Below are 19,749 nucleotides of genomic sequence, written 5' to 3' on the forward strand. Positions count from 1 at the left end.
AGGTCTTGGTAGCTAGTAAAGAAGAGGAATCTAAAGATAGAAACTGTTGCTAATGAGAACACTGTTGCGTATTTACTGCAAGCATTTTTCTTGTTTTTCCTCCAGAGTGACAGTAGTGTGGAAAGGTCTTCAGGAGCAAATAAATAGAACTGGAAAGTTAAAAAAAAAAAAAAAAGTGGCATTATCTAAACAAGAATCAAATTAGTTAAATTAGAACATTTTCACTATTGAAAAGGCATACCTTGCCCTTCAGGTGTCACTTCTTTCCAGTCAAAGATTCTGCAATATTCTCATTTGCCTCACTGTTATCTTTGTGGATTCATAGCAAGTGTTGTTGTCAGTAGACTTCTAATCTACTACTGCCATACTGCAAGAACACGTGAGCCCCAAAGCAAAATCTGAGCTAACAAATTCAGCCAGTGAAAAAGGTGAAAATTGACTTTCAGGTGATGATAGAATGTTGAGAAGTTAGAGCTTTGGAAATTTTCCCTGGTGGTATTATCCTGATTCTTTATCTCAGTATAAATTCATATGACTATATATAGTAGCAAACTCTCAAAATTTGATTTTTTTTTCAGACTCTTATACAAATGTATAACCTATATGCATCATCACATTGACTTTGAGAGAATCGCTCTGTAATTTTATGAATAAAGAGTACCATCTTTACAGTGTTTGTGGTGTTGAAGATAGCTTTGTAATACGTATAAAACCATAATTAATATACTCAGTGGTTGATATGCTACCAAGTGGGAAAATCTTTAGCAGAATTTATAGATTTTTAAGCCTGTTATTTCTGATTTAACACCAGGAGTTTAGAAAATCTAAATCAGTTCTCATGTGATTCTAGAATTGTTTTTTTGCCCTAGGACGTTTTAGAGGAATGAGAGAAGTTTTTGAGAGGAATCAGGAGAAGTTTTTGCAAGCCATTTAAAAACCGTGTTTAAATAGGAATTATAACCTAGAATTCATTATATAGGTAAATTTCTATTATAATTTCTTATGGAAAAATGGTTTAATATTACACAGCTGTGTCTGTATTTAAGGAAGTGATTAAAAAATTGGTGCTTTTGTTATCTAAGACCACTGCAAAATTTACAGAGTGAAAGGTAGATTCATTAAGACACATTATTAATAAGTTGTATAGATTAAAGCTATGTAAGCGAAAGGAAGAGGTAACATTTCAAAATTGATTTTATAAAATAGGTCAGTATATCACAGTATTTCTTCTCCATTCAGTAATTATCGTGTTAATCACTGATGCCTCATATGATGGATGCTGCAGACCAGGAGAAAAGAAGTATGTGGAGGTAGCCCCCAGTTTTATTATTTCCCTTCAAGGAGAGATCAGCTTTCCACTCCGCAGGATGTCTCACAGGCATCTGAAATTCACCACGTCCACAGCTGAATTCCTCTCCCCCCTGGTGTTTCCTTTTGTGTTCCCTGTGTCAGTGAGTGGTCACAGCGATTTCACCAGGAGCCAGAAAACTGGGAACCTTCTTTGAACCCTCTTTATTTAGTCCCTATACGCCCTGGGCATCTTGTAGGATCTCCCTTGAAACTGTCCTTTTTCGCTCCATCCATACTTACAGTGCATTTTATAAGCTCACTGTTCTTTTTCTCATCTTAAACAGTAGCTCTGGCAAAGCTAAGGAGAAAGAGAAGGCTTAAATAGTTAGGCCAGATTTCAGCAAAGCATGATCTGGGCAAAATCTGGTAAGGCCTGTAAACTGTGAGTGGTTAGTAACATTTTCAAAGGGTCGTTTAAAAAAAAAAAAAAAAAGGAACATACGTGGTAAAGATGGTCTGTAGCTTGCAAAGCTTGAAGTATTCACGGTCTGGTCCTTAACTAGAAATAGTTTGTTGAGCTCTGGCGTAAGCAGTGAAAACTGGGAAACAAGTATAGGTATGGTAAAGAGGGAAAATATCATGTGAATATCTTCCTATCATTATTTTGAGTATTTAGATGAAATGGATAGTTTCCTTGAGAAATAGAAATTTATTAAAACTGCAACTGACTTAAAAATAAATAAAAAGCTCTTAGAAAATGGAATCAGTAGTTAAAGCTCTCTTTGTGTCTGTCTCTCCCCCACGTATTCCAAGACCTAGGCCCTAATAGCTGGTGTACCACCAGAGACCATAGGGCTGTTGTGTGTATGTTCACATACACACATACAGACATACATATGTATATGGCCAGATACTGGCTCATGTAACTGGGGGGGCTAGTTGGGCAAGTCTGAAACGCGTAGGGCAGACCAGGCTATCAGAACAGCATTGGAACTCTTGGTTCTGAGCTGAAGCTATAGTTCCCAGATGGAATTCTGTTCTTAAGGCTTTTCAACTGATTGTATCAGGCCCACCCACATTATCTAGGATAATCTCCTTTGCTTAAAGTCAACTGATTATAGACTTTAATCACATCTGCAAAGTACCTTTGCAGCAATGCCTGGATTAGTTTGAATAACTGGAGACTGTAGCCTTGCCAAGTGGAATCATAAAACTGACTGTCACAGGTGGTTTCTATCAGACTTTAAAGAAACTGATAATGGGGTGCCTGGGTGGCTCAGTCGGTTAAGCCTCCGGCTCTTGATTTCTTTGGCTCAGGTCATGATCTCACGGGTCATGAGATTGAGCCCCACGTTGTGTGGGACTCTGCTCTGACAGCAGGGAGCCTGCTTGGAACTCTCTCTCCCTTTCTCTCTGCCATCCCCTGCTTGTGCTTGCTTGCTCTCAAAAGAAAGAAAGAACGAACGAATTGATAATAGTCTTTATTTTATACGGTGTTCCAGAGAAAATGAAGGAAAGGAAAGGTCCCTAGTTTATTGTTTAAATAATGTAACTGAGATACCAGAGCAATACAGAGGAAAATCATAGGCAAATCTCAACACGAAGATGACTATAAAGATTCTAAATAAAATTTGAACATCCAAGACAGATGTGCTGTTAATTTCTGCTTACCATTTTTCTAAAGGACAGAGCCAGAAAAGAAGAGCTGTAGAGCTGTCCCTGTTATTGTGTACATAGAAATTGGAAGGGACAGTTGACAAGTTATTAGAACTAATGAGAGTTAAGTAAGACTGTGTTGGGTTGTAAGAACAATATAAAAAATTCAGGTGAACCTATATAACAGCAGTAAATAATTACATGTTGCTTATGAAAAGGTTACCTTTACCAGTATAAGTAAATCTAATAAAAGATCAACAGTGTCTTTAAGGAGAGAATTATAAAACTTTTTGTCTACTTAATTTCTGATAGTTGTGTGTTAAAATCACACAAAGTTGTGATAGTTGTGTGTTAAAATCATGAGAACAGATTTTTAAAAATGTTTTACAGCTAATCTATTCTAAATTGAGGTAAAATGTACAGTGAAAATTATAGATTGTGAGTTTTGTTAAATGTATACAACCCAATCAGGACATCCGCAAAATAATATCCTTCTCAACTCCCATAGATAACCAGTGTTCTGTTTATCACCATAGATTTTTTTTTTCATGTTTTTGAATCATGTGGTAGGTACTTTTGCACCTGGCTTCTTGTTCTCAACAGAGTTTTTGAGATTCATCCACATTGAGTATATCAGTAGTTAATTCTTTTGCATTGCTAAATAATATTCAGTTGGGCATTTAGGTTGTTTCCAATTTTGGGCTATTATGAATGCTTCCATAAACAGACTTGCACAAGTCATTTTCTGGAAACATGTTGTCATTTGGGTTGGGTGAATGAATACCTAAGAGTGGAAAGTAGGAAAGTAGGTTAGGTGTATATTTCACTATAACTTAAGCAGTTTTCCAAAGAATTTATCTTTTCACACTCTTACCAGCAATATATGAAAGTTCCAGTATCTCCACATTCTAATATTTGGTGTTGTATTTTTAATTTTAGTCATCCTTGTGGGTATGAAATAGTATCATGGGGTTCATTTGTATTTTCTCCATGACTAATGATTTTAAACAAACACCTGTTCATTTACTTATTTACAGATTGTCTATATTGTTTTCAAAGAGTCCATTCAAACCTTTTGTCCCTTTTGTACTGGGTGGTTTGTATTTTTGTAATTGATATGTAGGAGTTATTTATATATGCTAAATTCAAGTCCTTGTCAAATCTCTCTCTGTAGATCTGTGTCTCTGTCTGTCTATATACTGTGAACATTTTCTTCTGGTTTGTGGCTTGTCTTTTAATTTTCTTCACGGTGTTTTTTTTGATGAACAGCAGATTTTATATTTGATGAAATCAAATTTATCCTTTTTCCCTTTGTGTCTTTAAAATATTTTTGTCTACTCCGAGGAGTTGAAGTTTTTTGTTTCTGAGTTTTTGTTTGTTTGTTTGGTTGGCTTAATAGTTTTAGTTTTTATATTTAGGTTTGTGATCTGTGGCAAATTAACTTTTTTTGGGTATTGTGAAGTAGGAGGTCAGATGGTTCAGACTGATCCTCTCCCCTCAATGTTTATCTAGGTGTCTTTATCACCATTTGTTGAAAATGCTTTTATTTTTTCATTAAGTAGCCTTGGTGAATTTGTCAAAATAAAGTGACTGTATAAATGTGGAAGCATTTCTGGACTCTATTACATTAATCTATTTATCCAAATTCTCTCCAGTACTACACCACTTTGATTGCCCTAGCTTTGTAGTAAGACTTGAAATCAGGGAGTGGAAGTCATCCAAATTTGTTCTTCTGTTTTAATATTGTTTTGGTTATTCTCACTCCTTTTGTCTTATACATTTTTAAGCTTTTTTAAAAATTATAACTTTAGGGGTGCCTGGGTGCTTCAGTCAGTTGAGCATCCAACTTGTGCTCAGGGCATAATCTCACTGTTGGTGGGTTTGAGACCCACATCGGGCTCTGTGTTGACAGCACAGAGCCTGGAGCCTGCTTGGGATTCTGTGTCTCCTTCTCTCTCTGCCCCTCCCCTGCTTGTACTCTGTCTCACTCTGTCTCTCAAAAATAAATGTAAAAAGAAAATTTAAAAAAATAACATTGTTTTATTTTGAAATAATTTATCAAGCTGTGAAAGATGACATTTTTCATGTAGTTCTTCTCCAGCTTTTCCTAATGCTATTTTCTCTCATAACCATAGTACAGGTCTTCACTGAGTATGATACTGCCTTCAGAAGAGCAAAAATTGGTATTGGAGGGAGAAAATAATCTTGTTGTTTTAATGTACTGTTATGCATGCAGTGTTCCTGTGGTATTAACATTTCATGGGGAGCATTAGCGATAAGAAAGGTCTAAAAAGGGCTCTTAGAATGAAAAAGTTGGGACACACAGCTATAATTAATTGTGCCTAAGAAACCCAGGAATTGACATTAGTATGCTAACTCAGGTACATATCTTAGTTGAACTATACCAAATTTTACATGTTGTGTGTGTGTAGTTCTATGACATTTTATTACATATGAAGACGAAAGCAACCATGATCGCAATCAGCATACAGAACTGTTCCGTCACCACAAAGGAAACCCCTCATGTTTCCTTCTAATAGTCATACTGCCTCCAACACTCGTTCCTGGCAACCAATGATCTGTTTTCCATCACTCTAATTTGTCAATTTAAGTGGAATCATGTAATACGTAGCCCTTTGAGGTGGTCTTTTTTTCATTCAACATAATACCCTTGGGATCCATTCAAATTGCTGCTGCTGTTGTATGTTAGTAGTTCTTTGTTTTATTGCTGAGTAATATTCCATTATGTTGATGAACTGGTATTCATTCACCCATTGAAGGACTTTTGGGTTAATTCCAAGTTTTGGCTATTACAAGTAAAGCCTCAGTGAACATGTGTATACAGGTTTTTGTGTGAACATCTTTTCATTTCTCTGGGCTAAATCCTGAGGGGTGTGCTGGGTCATATGGTAAATACATGTTTAACTTTATAAGAAACTACCTGATTATCTTTCAGAATGGCTGTGCAATTTAATGTTCCCACAGCAATGTATGAGAGATCCAGTTACTCTGCATCCTTGTTAGCACTTGGTGGTATTATTATTATTATTATTATTATTATTATTATTATTATTTTAGCCATCTTAATAGGTCTTTAATGATAACTTTTGTAACCTTAATTTGGATTTCCATAATGACTAATGATGTTGAGCATCTCTTCATATGCTTATTTGCCATACTTATACCTCCTATCTAGTGGTTGTTCAAGTCTTTTGCCCATTTCTAAATGGATTGTTTTCTTACTGTTGGAATTTACAGAAATCTTTATATATTTTGAGTACAAGTCCTTTTTTAGATATGAGATTTGCAAATAATTTTTCCCATATGTGGCTTGTTTTTATCTTTCTAAAAGCAGTGTTTGCGTAGTGAAAGTTTTTAATTTGGATGAAGTAGAATTTATTCTTTTTCCCTTTTCTGAATCATGAGTTTGTGTCATATATAACTCTTTGATTAACTCTGGGTCATGAAGATTTTCTTCTGTAGTTTCTTATAGAAGTTTTTTCCTTTAACTTTTTATTTTGAAACAATCACAGACTCACAGGAAGTTAAAAAAAAACTACTATATAGAGTCCTACATGCCCTTCATGCTACTTCCCACAATGCCTCTTGTATAATGGTAGTATAATATCAAAAGCAGGAAATTGAAGCCAGTACAATACTATTAACTGGACTATATACCTTTTCAATTTTCACCAGTTTTTATCTATATATGCAATGTGTGTATATAGTTCTATGCAATTTTATTCTGTATTCCTGTTCGTATAAGGAAAGCATTCAGTGTTTTACCATTAAGTGTGATGTTAGTTATAGGGTTTTTGTAGGCACTCTATTAGGTTCCTTTCTGTTCCTAGTTTATTGAAAGTTTTGTTTGTTTTTAATGAATGGTATTGAATTTATTAAATGTTTTTTTTTTCTGCTTCAATTGACGTGATTCATACATTTTTCTTCTTTTCGACTATTAATCATATTGATTGATTTTCGGATAGTGAACCAGCTTCATATCTTTGGAATAAACCCAACTTGATATGATGTATTTTTATTTTTCTGTATTCCTGGATTTGATTTACTAATATTTGGTTGAGAATTTTGAGTCTATATTCATGAGGACTATTGGTCTGTGTTTTATGTTTTTAATATTGCCTTTGCTTTTGATATCAGAGCAGTGCTGGTCTCATAAAATGTGCTAGGAAGAGACTAGAAATGGTGTTATTCTTTAAATATTTCATAGACTTTGTCAATGAGGACATTTGGGCCAGTTTTCTTTTTTTTCCCCCCTAAAAAAACCAAAAACCTGAAACTCTTCAGTAATGATTATATCATTTGTTTCCCTGTTGTCAGTTTTACTGATTTCTGCTCCTATTTTTATTTATTTGCTTGTTTTAGGTTCTTTTTGATCTTTCTCTAGTTTTGTCAGATAGAAATGTAGAGTGTTGGTTTGAGACTTTTTTTTAAGTTTATTTATTTATTTTGAGAATGAGAACATGAGGTGGGGAGGTGCAGAGAGAGAGAGATTGGGAGAGAGAGAGAATTCAAAGCAGGCTCCTTGCTGTCAGAGCAGAGCCCAAGACAGGGCTCCATCTCACAAACCAAACTGTGAGATCATGACCTGAGCTGAAATCAAGGGTCCGATGCTCAACTGACTGAGCCAGTGACTGAGCCACCCAGGTGCCCCAAGAGACTTTCTTTTTTAATATGAGCATTTATTGCTATAGATTGCCTGCAGGCACTGCTTTAGCTTTTAGTAAGTTTTGTTTTTATTTTCATTCAGGTCATTGTATTATTCTACTCTCCTTGATACTTCTTCAATCTAGGAATTCTTTAGAAGAGTGGTGTTTAATTTCCAACTGTTAGGAAATTTTTCCTGCTACTTTCTGTTCTTGGTATCTAGTTGATTCCATTATGGTCAGAGAAAATACTTTCAATTTGTTGATATTCCACTTGATTTACCCTCTCCCCTTTATGGTATAGTCATTTTTTTTTAATTTTTTAATTTATTTTATATTTGAGAGAGAGAGAGAGGGAGAGAGACAGAGAGTGAGCAGGGGAGGGGCATAAAGATGGAAACGGAATCTGAAGTAGGCTCCAGGCCCCACGCTGTCAGCACAGAGCCTGATGCAGGGCTTGAACCCATGAACTGCGAGATCATGAGCATCCTAGTCTTGATTTTGGCTCGGATCATGATCTCATGGTTCCTGATATCAAGCCCCTGTGTTGGGCTCCCCACTGACAGTAGGAAGCCTGCCTGGGATTCTGTCTTCCTCTCTGTCTCTGCCCCTCCCCCACTAGCACTCTCTCCTTCTCTCTCTCAAAATAAATAAACATTAAAAAAGAATATTTAAAACTCAAGGAAAGAATAGTTTCTGTTGCCTTTTCTTTGTTCCTGTTGTTCTGAGTTTCCTTTTGTTACCATATCCTTCCTGTCTGAATAACTTCCTTTAGCCATCGTTTGAGAATAGGTCTGCTGGCAAGAAATTACCTTAGCTTCTCTTCATCTCAGTTGTCTCTATTTCATCTTCAATCCTAAAAAAAAATCCTTTGTCCTTTGAATCTTTGTTCTACTATATGTCTCTCCGATGCTTTGAAGATTTTTCTTTGCCTTTCATTTTCAGAAGTTTTATTATGATGTGTTTCTTTAGGTTTTTAACTGTTTTTCTTGAATTAATAGGTTTATGTCTTTTGCCTCATTAAAAAAAATTTTTTTTAATATTTATTTTTAAGAGAGAGAGAGAGAGACAGAGAGATGGAGCATGAGCAAGGGAGGGGCAGAGAGAGAGGGAGGCAGAGAATCTGAACCAGGCTGCATGCTGTCAGCACAGGGCCCGATGTGGGGCCGGAACTCACAAACCTTGAGATCATGACTTAAGCCAAGGACAGATGCTTAATCTGCCATCAGGCACCCCTCTTTTGCCTCATTTGGAAAGGTTTCAGCCATTATTTTTTCAAGTATTTTTTTAGCTCTGCCTTCTTTTTTGTTTTTTTCTCAGACTCTGGTAAAATAAGTGATAGACTTTTTTTTTTTTTTTTTTAATTTCTTTTATTCTTTGTCCTGCAGGTCCCTGAGCCTTATTTATCTCATTTTTTAAAAAGCTTTATTTTATTTTGTCATCTCCATTGGAATTTTGTATATTAATCTTATATCTGGAAACCTTATTCTATAGCTTTTTTGTAGACTATTGGATTTTCTAGATAGATGATCTTTTATTTTTCTTACTCTATTAGACTGTCTAGAATGTCAAGTATAATGCTGAGTAGAAGTGGCAAGAGCAGACTTCTTTATCTTGTTCCATATCTTAGGGGGAAAACATCTGCAAGTGGGTTTTTTTCTGTAGATGTTGTTTATCATGTTCAGGAAGTTTCCTCGTGTTGCTACTTTACTGAGAGATTTTATTAGGAGTGGATGTTAGATTTTTGTCAGATGTATGTTATGTGTCTGTTGTGATAACCGTATGTTTTTCCTTTTTTAGCTTTTTAATCTGATGAATTACATTTATCAATTTTTTTTTTAATTTTTTTTTTCGACGTTTATTTATTTTTGGGACAGAGAGAGACAGAGCATGAACGGGGGAGGGGCAGAGAGAGAGGGAGACACAGAATCGGAAACAGGCTCCAGGCTCTGAGCCATCAGCCCAGAGCCCGACGCGGGGCTCGAACTCCCGGACCGGGAGATCGCGACCTGGCTGAAGTCGGACGCTTAACCGACTGCGCCACCCAGGCGCCCCACATTTATCAATTTTTGAATGTTAAGTCAGTCTTGCAGTCCTGGAATAGACTTCATTTAGTCATGAAGTATTATCCTTTTTTATACTATTGGATTTTAAATTGCCACTTTTTTTTTTATTAAGATTTTTACATCTATGCTTATGATGGGATATTATAGATTTCTTTAATGTCTTTGCCTGGTTTTGGTATCCGGATAATGCTGGCCTCAGCAATTTTTTTAAGAGTGTATGGAATTGGTATTATTTCTTTTTTAAATGTTTGGTCAAATTCATGTGCAGCTATCTATGTCTGGAATTATCCTCCTTTGTCTGGAGAAAGCTTTTAACTACAGATTCAATTTCCTTTTTTTTTTTTTTTAATGTTTATTTGTTTATTGAAAGAGAGAGGGAGAGAGAAAGAGCAAGCCAGGGAGGGGCAGAGAGAGAGTGGGAGAGAAAAATCCAAGTAGGCTCTGCACTGTCAGCATAGTGAAAATGAAAGAAGGTTTTCCTTGCCTAAAAATTTGTAGCATCTTCCCATTGTTCTCAGGATAAAATTCAAACGCAGGGCTTGAACCCATGAACCGTGAGATCATGACCTGAGCTAAAACCAAGAGTCCGATGCTTAAGAAGCTGAGCCACCCAGACGGCCTGATTCAGTTTTTTTAATAGATACAGGGCTGGAGTGGTTCTCTATCTATGTCTTCTTGAGTTAGCTTTGGTTGTTTGTGCTGTTAATTTTATTGGCTTACATTTAAAGATTGAGTACATTATCATTTAAAAATCATTGTTTTAGAGTTTATTTCTTTTAAAAAAACTTTTTTTTTAACGTTTATTTATTTTGGGGACAGAGAGAGACAGAGCATGAACGGGGGAGGGGCAGAGAGAGAGGGAGACACAGAATCCGGAAGCAGGCTCCAGGCTCTGAGCCATCAGCCCAGAGCCTGATGCGGGGCTCAAACTCACGGACCGCGAGATCGTGACCTGGCTGAAGTCGGACGCTTAACCGACTGCGCCACCCAGGCGCCCCTAGAGTTTATTTCAAGAGACAGAGCCTGCTCCTGTGCACATGCAAGTGGGGGAGGGGCCGAGAGACAGGGAGAGAGAGAATCCCACAGTGTCAATGCAGAGCCTGACATGGGGCTCCATGTCAGGCTCCACAGTGTCAGTGCAGAGCCTGACATGGGGCTCAATCCCACCGACCATGAGATCATGACCTGAGCCAAAATTGAGTCAGATGCTCAACTGACTGAGCCACCCAAGCGCCCCCAAAATGTGTGTCATTTTAAATGTTTGTGATAGCTCTCTTTTCTTGGCTAGTGGTTTATCAATTTTAATAATCTTCTCAAAGCACCAGCTTTGGTTTCATTGCTCTTCTGTATCATTTTGTTTATTTTCTATTTTATTTGTTTTCGCTTTGATCTTTATTATTTATTTTCTTTTGTTTGCTTTGTGTTTAGTTTGTTCTTTTTCTGGTTTCTCAAGGTGGAAGCTTAAGTCATTGATTTAAGACCATTCTTCTCTTCCAATGTAGACTTGTAGTGCTATAGATTTTCCTCTCAGTACTGTTTTAACTGTCTCACACAAATTATGATATATTTTCACTTTCATTTATTTCAAAATAGTTTATTTCCCTTTTGATTGCTTCTTAGCTGCATGGGTTATTTAAAAGTGTGTTATTTGGTGGGGCGGGGAGGCGCCTGGGTGGCTTAGTCAGCTGACCGTCTGACTTTGGCTCAGGTTGTGACCTTGCATTTAGTGAGTGTGAGTGCTGTGTAGGGCTCTGTGCTGACAACTCAGAGCCTGGAGCCTGCTTTGGGTTCTGTGTCTCCCTCTCTCTCTCTCTCCGTCCCCCACTCATGCTCTGTCTCTCTCTCTCTCTCAAAAATAAACAAACATTAAAAATTTTTTTTAAAGTGTGTTACTTGGTTTCCAAATATTTGGAGATTATTAAGACATCCTCCTGTTACTGATTTCTAACTTAATTACGTTGGTGTCGGGGAACATACTTTGTAGGACTTGAATTCTTTTAATTTATTGAGGTATTTTTCATGGTCTAGACTATGGTTTATCTTGGTTAATATTCAGCTCTTATTAAGTGGAATATTCTATAAATGGGTCAAATTAATTGATGATATGGTTCAGATACTTTGTAGTTTTAACATGTAAATTTAAATTCATGTTTTATATTACATTTGTGCATCATGAGTTCATTTTTGTTTTACCTGAGGATATTCTCTCTTACTTCTTGTGGCAGATTTTGTTTTACCAAGGTCACAACATTGGGCGCTTGGGTGGCTCAGTTGGTTAAGTGTCCAACTTCAGGTCATAATCTCTAATCTCGTGGTTTGTGGGTTTGTGCCCTGCATCAGGCTCTGCACGGACAATGCAGAGCCTGCTTGGAATTCTCTCTCTCTGCCCCCGTCCTGTGCTCGCTTGCGGTCCTTCTCCTCTCTCTCCCTCTTTCTCTCTCTCTCAAAATAAACAAACTTAAAAAAAAAGACATTTAAAAAAAAAGGTCACAACATTATCTTGCATTCCTCATGGTCTTCTGTAATGTGGCCTTGCAAGAACGAATGGCGACCTAATTTCCCTGTGCTTGGGTATAGCCTGTCCTTGGCGACTCAATCACTGTAGTACCTACCGTAGAAAAGATAATGATGCTTCATGGCTTCTGTGACAGGGTCAGAAAGGTTAAACCTACAGCTTTCACTTGGTTTTCCTGAAACACTTACTCTCTAGACAATTCCTTTTCACATTCCTACCTCTCCTGACCTACCTGTTACTGTGCCAAGCCAAACCGAATGGAGAGGCCTTGTGTAGGTGCTGTAGTTTACAGTCCTCACTGGGCCTGTTCGTCAGCCAGTTCAGCCCAGATGTCAAATACACAAGTGAAGAAAGAGGTCCTCTTCCAAGTAGTTCTTCCAGACTCAGCTTTTGCAGCTGTTGAAGTCAATACCGGTCATTTGACTCTTCCTAGATGAGGTCCCAGATACTGTGAGGCAGAGGGAGTCAGTTCTGCTTTTCCTTTCCAAATTACTAACCTGTAGGATCTCTCTCTATAACAAAATGTTTGTTTTATACCACTATGTTTGATTGGTGGCTTATCAGACAACAATACCCTTCTTTTCAGTAGGGTATGCGAGAGGTAAATGTTTCAGTCCCTTCATACCTGAACTTCATTCTTAATTGGTTTTGGGATTCTTGGTTATGAAATAATGCACTCTCAGAACTTTGAGGTTACTTCTCCGTTGTCTTCATGCATCCATGGCTTGCCGGTGAAACATGATGTAAATCTGATGCCCATTCCACGGTGAGGGTAGTGTTTTCTCCCTTTTGGAGCTTTTCGGATTTTTGAGCTTCAGACATTTCAAAGTGCACGTAGGTAATCTCTGATCCATTTCTGTCTGAGGACTCACATCTGTTTATTTACCTCAGTATATTTACTTACTCTAAAGTCTTTTTTTTTCTTTTTTTACTCTCAAGATTTCGATTCTTATTGATTCATTACAGTTGGTTTCTCCCTTTCACTGTGTTGTCCATCAAATTTAGGTGATCCTCGGCTGTTTTATTGTTGATTTTGTTTGCTTTTTGACCTGCCCTTTTACACTGTCTGCAGATTCTCTATCAGTTCATAGCTACCTGCATCCAGAGATTGTTAGGAATCGCATAGTACCAGGGAAAGTGGAGGGGTTCCTGGTCTTCCTAGGTGTCGCTAGATACTGGGAAATTTTCTGACCCTTTGGGGATAGATACATGTATTTACTTCTTTTACCCATGGGTCTGGAGGCAGCAGAAGAGTGATCCATTTGCTCCTACTGAGGTATTTCAACCGATTATGCTTTGGTTTTCTTCAGGGAAGTCTCTTGCTGCCCATGTTTGCTGCTTCGGTGCATGGAGCAGTACCTACTTTTGGCATCAGTTTTTTTCCCTCGGAAAAACCTGTGGGTATATGATTACCTCCTTTAATCTGATCTCATCTGCCTTTTGTCTTTCAAAGGGATTCCTGATCGTTTTGATTTTTCTGACGACACCGGCCCAAGCTACATCAGAGTAGCTTTTATTTTTCAGGACTGTCTATGAATTTAAGACAGTTGGTAGGACCCTGAAGCAGGTGTTCTGTCTACCATTTTAGTCTAATTGTGATAGTTTTGTTTAAAATGCACAGAAATCTCACATGCTGTTTTTATGTGCACATGTAGTTCTACTTTTTCTTCTTCTGACGGTTCTTTCTTTCTTAGGCTACTCTTATTACCAGGTTGAGAATCTCTTAATCTTGGATCTCTTCATCTATCCTTGGATCTCACTATTGATAAAAATTCTCTTTTTGTGGATTGTATTAAAAAGCAAAATTATACTGTTTTAGTTTATGACTTTAATTTTGACAAGATTGCGTGGAATATGTTATCAAATAAAGTGTTACAATATAGCTTGCAGAAATTTTTAGAAAGACACTGTCTATGTCCCACATTTTTTTCTGTTGTGTATAAGAAATATTTAGAATGATTTTTAGTGACGAAAATAGCCACAATTTTATGAGGTTTTAAGAGTCAGTTTTTAGTATGTTTGTATAGGCTTTTATTTTGAATAAACCAGAGTGCTTATTTCTTCCCTAAACTGGTGATTTAATTGAAACTTCACTATATTAAAGAAAGATCTTTTTTTTTTTTTCCAGAGCAGCATCTCAGACATGTCGAAAAGGATGTTTTGATCCCTAAAATAATGAGAGAGAAAGCCCGAGAGAGATGTTCTGAACAAGTTCAAGGTAAGATTCAAATATTCATATAAAGATCAAATACATTTTTTATAATATGATCTGAATTTAATCCTTAGCCTTAGAGTCAAATAGTCAATGAATTAATATGTATGAATTGTTTCTCACCCTTTCACTGAGATACCAATATTTCAGCTTTCAGAACTTCCAGACGGTGTTCAATTCATTTACAATTTAAAAATATTCTCCCAAATTACTAAGAAAAAATATTTTTTCCCAGAAGTACAGTTGAGTATTTTAGAGAAACAAGTTATTCTGGCGATTTTGATAGGGAAAGAAGAAACATCAAATGTAACATGTACCTGTTTTTTCTTCATCAACATATTCACACAGACATATATATTCTAAGATGATTTTCTTTGAGGTCATTGTCTATTATTGAATTGTTAATGGAATCCCAGTAGTACTTACAATGAGGCCGGGTTTTTTTTGTTTTTGTTTTTATTTTTCCTTCTCTGTATTTTACATCTCTGAGTGAAAGATATTTCTGTAAATGCATGCACTAGGCACCCACACGCACATATTTTCTTTGGAAAATGTTTCTTAATGTGAATTATTCCTGTATTCTATAAATCTAGAGCTAATTGTTGATTAATATATAACATTTAGTGAAAAAATGTAAACGGAGCAGCAGAAGGTGAAAAATGAGACCACAAATGGTGGGTAATTAGAAAAGCAGACGCAGTATTACTGCAGAAATGCCCTTTTAAGAACTGCTACCTCCTGGAATGGCCATCTAAAAGAAGTAGCAAAGTTCTGCTGATGTAGACTGTTTTTCTGGCTGCGGAGCCCCTTTTCCCTGTAGTCTCTTCCTCCTTGAGGGACCTCAGTGATTCTTTGTGAGGACGATGGGCTGCAGTTCCATAGCAAGTTTCTCGACAGGAGAGCCAGGCTCTGTCAACTGTGTTTCGGGACTGTGTCAGCAACGTTTGGATGCTGGGAACATTTCTGTCCCTTTGATGCTCTTCTTCTTTGAGAATGACCTTTGGAATCGATGAGCAGTGAAAGAGTAATTTCTCAGAACGGACCTTGTGTGATGATCATTTCTGTTTCTTAAATGACTTCCTATGACCTATTCCAGTTTGAGAGCCATTCATAAATTAGATTTAAATTAAATCCATCCATAAATAAGTATATTATCAATAAGTTGATAGTATCATTCTGCGATACTAGCTTTGCTTTCACCATGAATTAGTTGTTTAATCAGAGCACCTCCCTTCCACCCACACCCCCAGGTGTCAGGAGAAATTAACCCATTGCCACCTGCAGACAGGGTTTGGTGCCACGCTGGCATTGGCAGGTGTCATGCTGATCATCTCAAGAGGTAATCTTCCACTTGCCTCAGAACTTAAAAAATAACTAACTAAATATCCTGACTCAGGTGAGGGAGGAAAAAAATTAACAACGTGTAATGAAGTTACAGGGTTAACTTGTCACTACTAGGAAAATTTACTCATTACTGATAATTGGTCCAAAGTGATGAATATGAGCTATATTTATGGTGTTTTTAACACATTACTCTGATATCTAGAATGAAGTAAACCTGGCTAATTCAATTATAGATTGAGGTTTTACTCACATGGTTCAGATGAAAATGCAGAATAATTAGAGTTTGGGTTTCAGAACTGCCTTTGCTTACTCTTAGTCAATGTAACTGTGTGTTTGGTTTTTGAAATGAAGGAAAGAGAGTATAACTTTAAAATATTTATTAGTTTGTGTTGCACAACTACTATCATAATGGTACAGAAAAATTTTTACTCTTCACTTTTTAAATATTTAGATTCTAGTTTACAGATATGGTAAAATTGGTTTCAGGTGTCGAATTTAGTGATTCATCACTTCTTTATCAAAAGTTAAGTTTTTCAGGCATTGCCTTGGTTAAGCTTTTGTTTTTTTTAAATATGCTTAAAATCTTCAGAAGACTGAAAGCATCTTAAAATTTGAGGTCTGCTTGGGTTACTTCAATGCATTTGTCTCTATGAGAACATGTTTTAACTATTGGTTTTTGAATATTTGAATATTTTATAGATAATCGTATATTGATTTTTTTTTTTAGGCCATGTGGTCCAAAACAGAGTTAGAGAATCTAAAACTGATTATTTTATAAACAATAATCTTTAGTATTCTTCCTGCCTAACCATGTGATTTAGTAAAGAACATACACTGGTATCATATGCTTAAGTAGTAGCAGAACAGCTGCATTTGAACTGAACAATAAGATGTAATTTAGAATCAGGACACTTCCCTTGTAGTTTATTTACTGTTTACGGCCTTTGCTTTATTAAATACTTATAGGATTTTATATAAAAGCATTATGTGCGCTAATTGTATAGTTCTTGGATAAAGATATAGGAATTTTAATAAGTGATCTGACTTTCTGCTAAGTGCCTGAAACCTGATTATGTAGGAAAGCTTTTCTGTTTGATTTTTTTTGCATGTCATTTCAACCCAGCTGATCATAAGAATTGGGTCAGACTGCCAGCAACTTAGGTTTGTGAAGGGAATGGAACAGCTTTTCCAGGGACAAAGAGAAATGAAATCACTTTCAATGAAAGCAAGATGCCTCATTATAGTCACCAACAGCAGTTATTGACAGCTACACTTCCTATTAACAAGGAGCATTTAACTAAGAGTTTGGCTGTTGGATCTTTGGACTTGATCTAATTTGCTCGCATTAATTAGTTTCTTTTGAGCACAGACACTTGGTGCTCACAGCTATAGATTTGGAGGGCTAATTAGGATAGAAAATTGAACAGAATGGGGTAAGGCATTAACCTTCAACCATTACCAGCTGGGACACTGATAAAGACCACAGAGTCCAAATGCTCCCTATTGATGTGACGAGTACCCTAATGAATATCAATTTCAGCCAGGTTGCTATATTCTTACTAGTTCTCTCTTCGTTATAATTTTTAACCAGTTTCCATGATACCTTCATTATCTATATATACACTATTGGTTTTTACTATACACTGATTTAGTCTGAGTTGCACATTTTATCTTATGTTTAAACAGAATTAAAGTTTGTCTTAAGTAGCAGATCGCATTTCAGATGTTTCATTGTTACATACCTTAATACTTCTGAAATTTAACTTTTATTTACAATTACATAATCCTTATTCTACAGTGGATTTCTATAAAGTCGCAGTTACTTTATGATTTCAAAGTAGTGAAAACTATAACCTGAAACAAGAAAAATCTCAGCTTTTGGGTGACAGTTAAGCAGTGTTTGTGTTAAACTGGTGTCAACATGACAATCTTTGTCTTTATAAAATAGGCTTTTTTGTGTTCTTTCTGAAAAGAAAAGTAGTACTCCTCACGTTTTCTTTTGGAATTTCACTTTGATTTGATGAGTAAAGGTAGCTTGACCTAGAGATTAGATGTAGAATTGAAAATCCTGATCTTGTTATTACATAAACTTTGACAAGATCATAAACTGTTGGTAGGACATGTATCAACAGAAAAGCAAGTGATCAACTGATTTGGATAGAAAATGAAACTTCGTAATATTCTTTTGCCAGTGATATTGACGGTGAATAGAGCTGCTGACGTAAATTACCAAAGTGCATTTGTAGACATTAGCACAATGATCACTGACTATGTTGGGAATGGAACTTAAGAAAAATTCTAGAATGTCCTGTCTCCCAGTATCCCCACTTCCCAAAAGCCAAAACAGAAATTCTCTTCCATCAAGTGTGATGGCAGAATCATTGCTTTTCTTGGATCTGGGAGTTACCAACGTGTGGTGTTTTAAAAGGAAGATGCTTTGATGACCTCTGGAGGCTACTTCCACCCCGTGACTTTTTCCATGTGTTTGACTCTTTGCTAATTTAATGACTTATATTTTCTATGTTAGTAATTTAATGATTTCTATTTTCTATGTTAGTAATATCACTTGTCATATATGTTGTATGTAATATATAGTTTGTCATATATATACTATAGATCATATGTATATATTAGTCAAGTATGCATTCTAATGTTATAGTTTCTCTTCTGGAAATAGTCCATGAGAGGTAGAGTCCCTGAATTGCTGTTTTGTAAAAATTCATTGTTTTGTTGCTTTTTTTGAATTGTATAGTTGGCATTTGATATAAAGTTTCCATGTTTGATAATGAATTTTGCTTTAAATATAATAACGCTTTTTTTGTTGTTATTGCTATGACACTTCAAGACCAAGAAAGTACTCTTGGGATGTACTGGGGTGGCCTGTACAGGGATGTACAGTGGTGGCCTGGATCGGTCTTTAACCTAGGTGTATCCTCCTGCCCACTAACTCCTTTCAGCCTTTGGGTCTTCTTTTACCTTATTTTAATGTTTCTTCTGTATCAGTGTCTTCTGCTGCAGTCTTTTTGATGTTCTGGCCAAGAGGTTGGGTTAGTTTTTGTTGTTTTTTTGTTTTTTTTTTTTTTAATGTTCATTCATTCATCCATCCATTCATTCTTGAGAGAGAGAGGGAGGGAGGGAGGGGCAGAGAGAGGGAGGGAGAAGGAATCCCAAGCAGGCTCCTCACTGTCAGTGCAGAGCCCTGAGTGGGGCTCAAAGTCACAAACGGAGAGATTCTGACCTGAGCCAGAATCAAGAGGTGGACACTTAATCTTCTGAGCCACCCAGGTGCCCCAGGTGGGGTTACTTCTAAAGAAATTATATAAAGCAGAAGGAAGCATGGATTGTTCACTTCTTTGAAACATTCCAGAGCAGTAGTGAACACAGAAGCTTGAAAAACTGCCTGACTTCTGTCAGTCACATGCAATTAAATATGTCACATTTTGCTGAAGCCCAAAGAATGTGAGCTGACGATAAAATCAAATTAAGAATACTTTGGATATTCTTTAGGATGTCTACAGGCAGAAAACTACCAAAACATTCGTAAAACAAATTGGAGGGCTGTAGACTGCAGATGGTCAAAGTAATCAATCTATCCAACTGTGTTACTCGAACCTGCCAAAAACTTTTCCTTTGTTTGAATGGTGCGATTATTGCCACATATATTTTTGCCATTTAGTAGTTCACCAATGTTGACGAATGCTGAAGTGGAAATGCAGCTATTTTGGATAGACTAGGAGGGTAGTATATAAAATCTCCAAACGTGATTCATATCTGTTATGTATAAGGTTATGCTATGTACTCTAAGAAATATAGAGCAGTAAGGTACAGCTCTACAGAGAATATATAGAAAAATATGTAGAAATACAGAGCATTAAGGTACAGCTCTACGGAGAAGAACTCTGCACCTGCAACTGTGGCAGGGATCTCCACAACCCCTGCTGGGTTTGGTGATTTGCTAAGAGGACTCACAGGACTCATCACATACTCATACTCATGGCTAAG

At 36.6% G+C, this 19,749-nt stretch overlaps 1 protein-coding gene across 1 annotated transcript in view; it reads left to right on the plus strand.

The window, feature by feature from the left end:
• CMC1 (C-X9-C motif containing 1) overlaps positions 1-19,749 on the plus strand; it is an 89,836-nt gene that overhangs the window by 13,774 nt on the left and 56,313 nt on the right. The window contains exon 4 of the mRNA XM_023260636.2: positions 14,320-14,409. Coding sequence (XP_023116404.2) covers positions 14,320-14,409 — 90 coding nt within the window. The remainder of the gene's footprint in view (positions 1-14,319; positions 14,410-19,749) is intronic.

The sequence above is a fragment of the Felis catus genome, chromosome C2, assembly GCF_018350175.1.
Source record: "Felis catus isolate Fca126 chromosome C2, F.catus_Fca126_mat1.0, whole genome shotgun sequence".
NCBI classification, from domain to species: Eukaryota; Metazoa; Chordata; class Mammalia; order Carnivora; family Felidae; genus Felis; species Felis catus.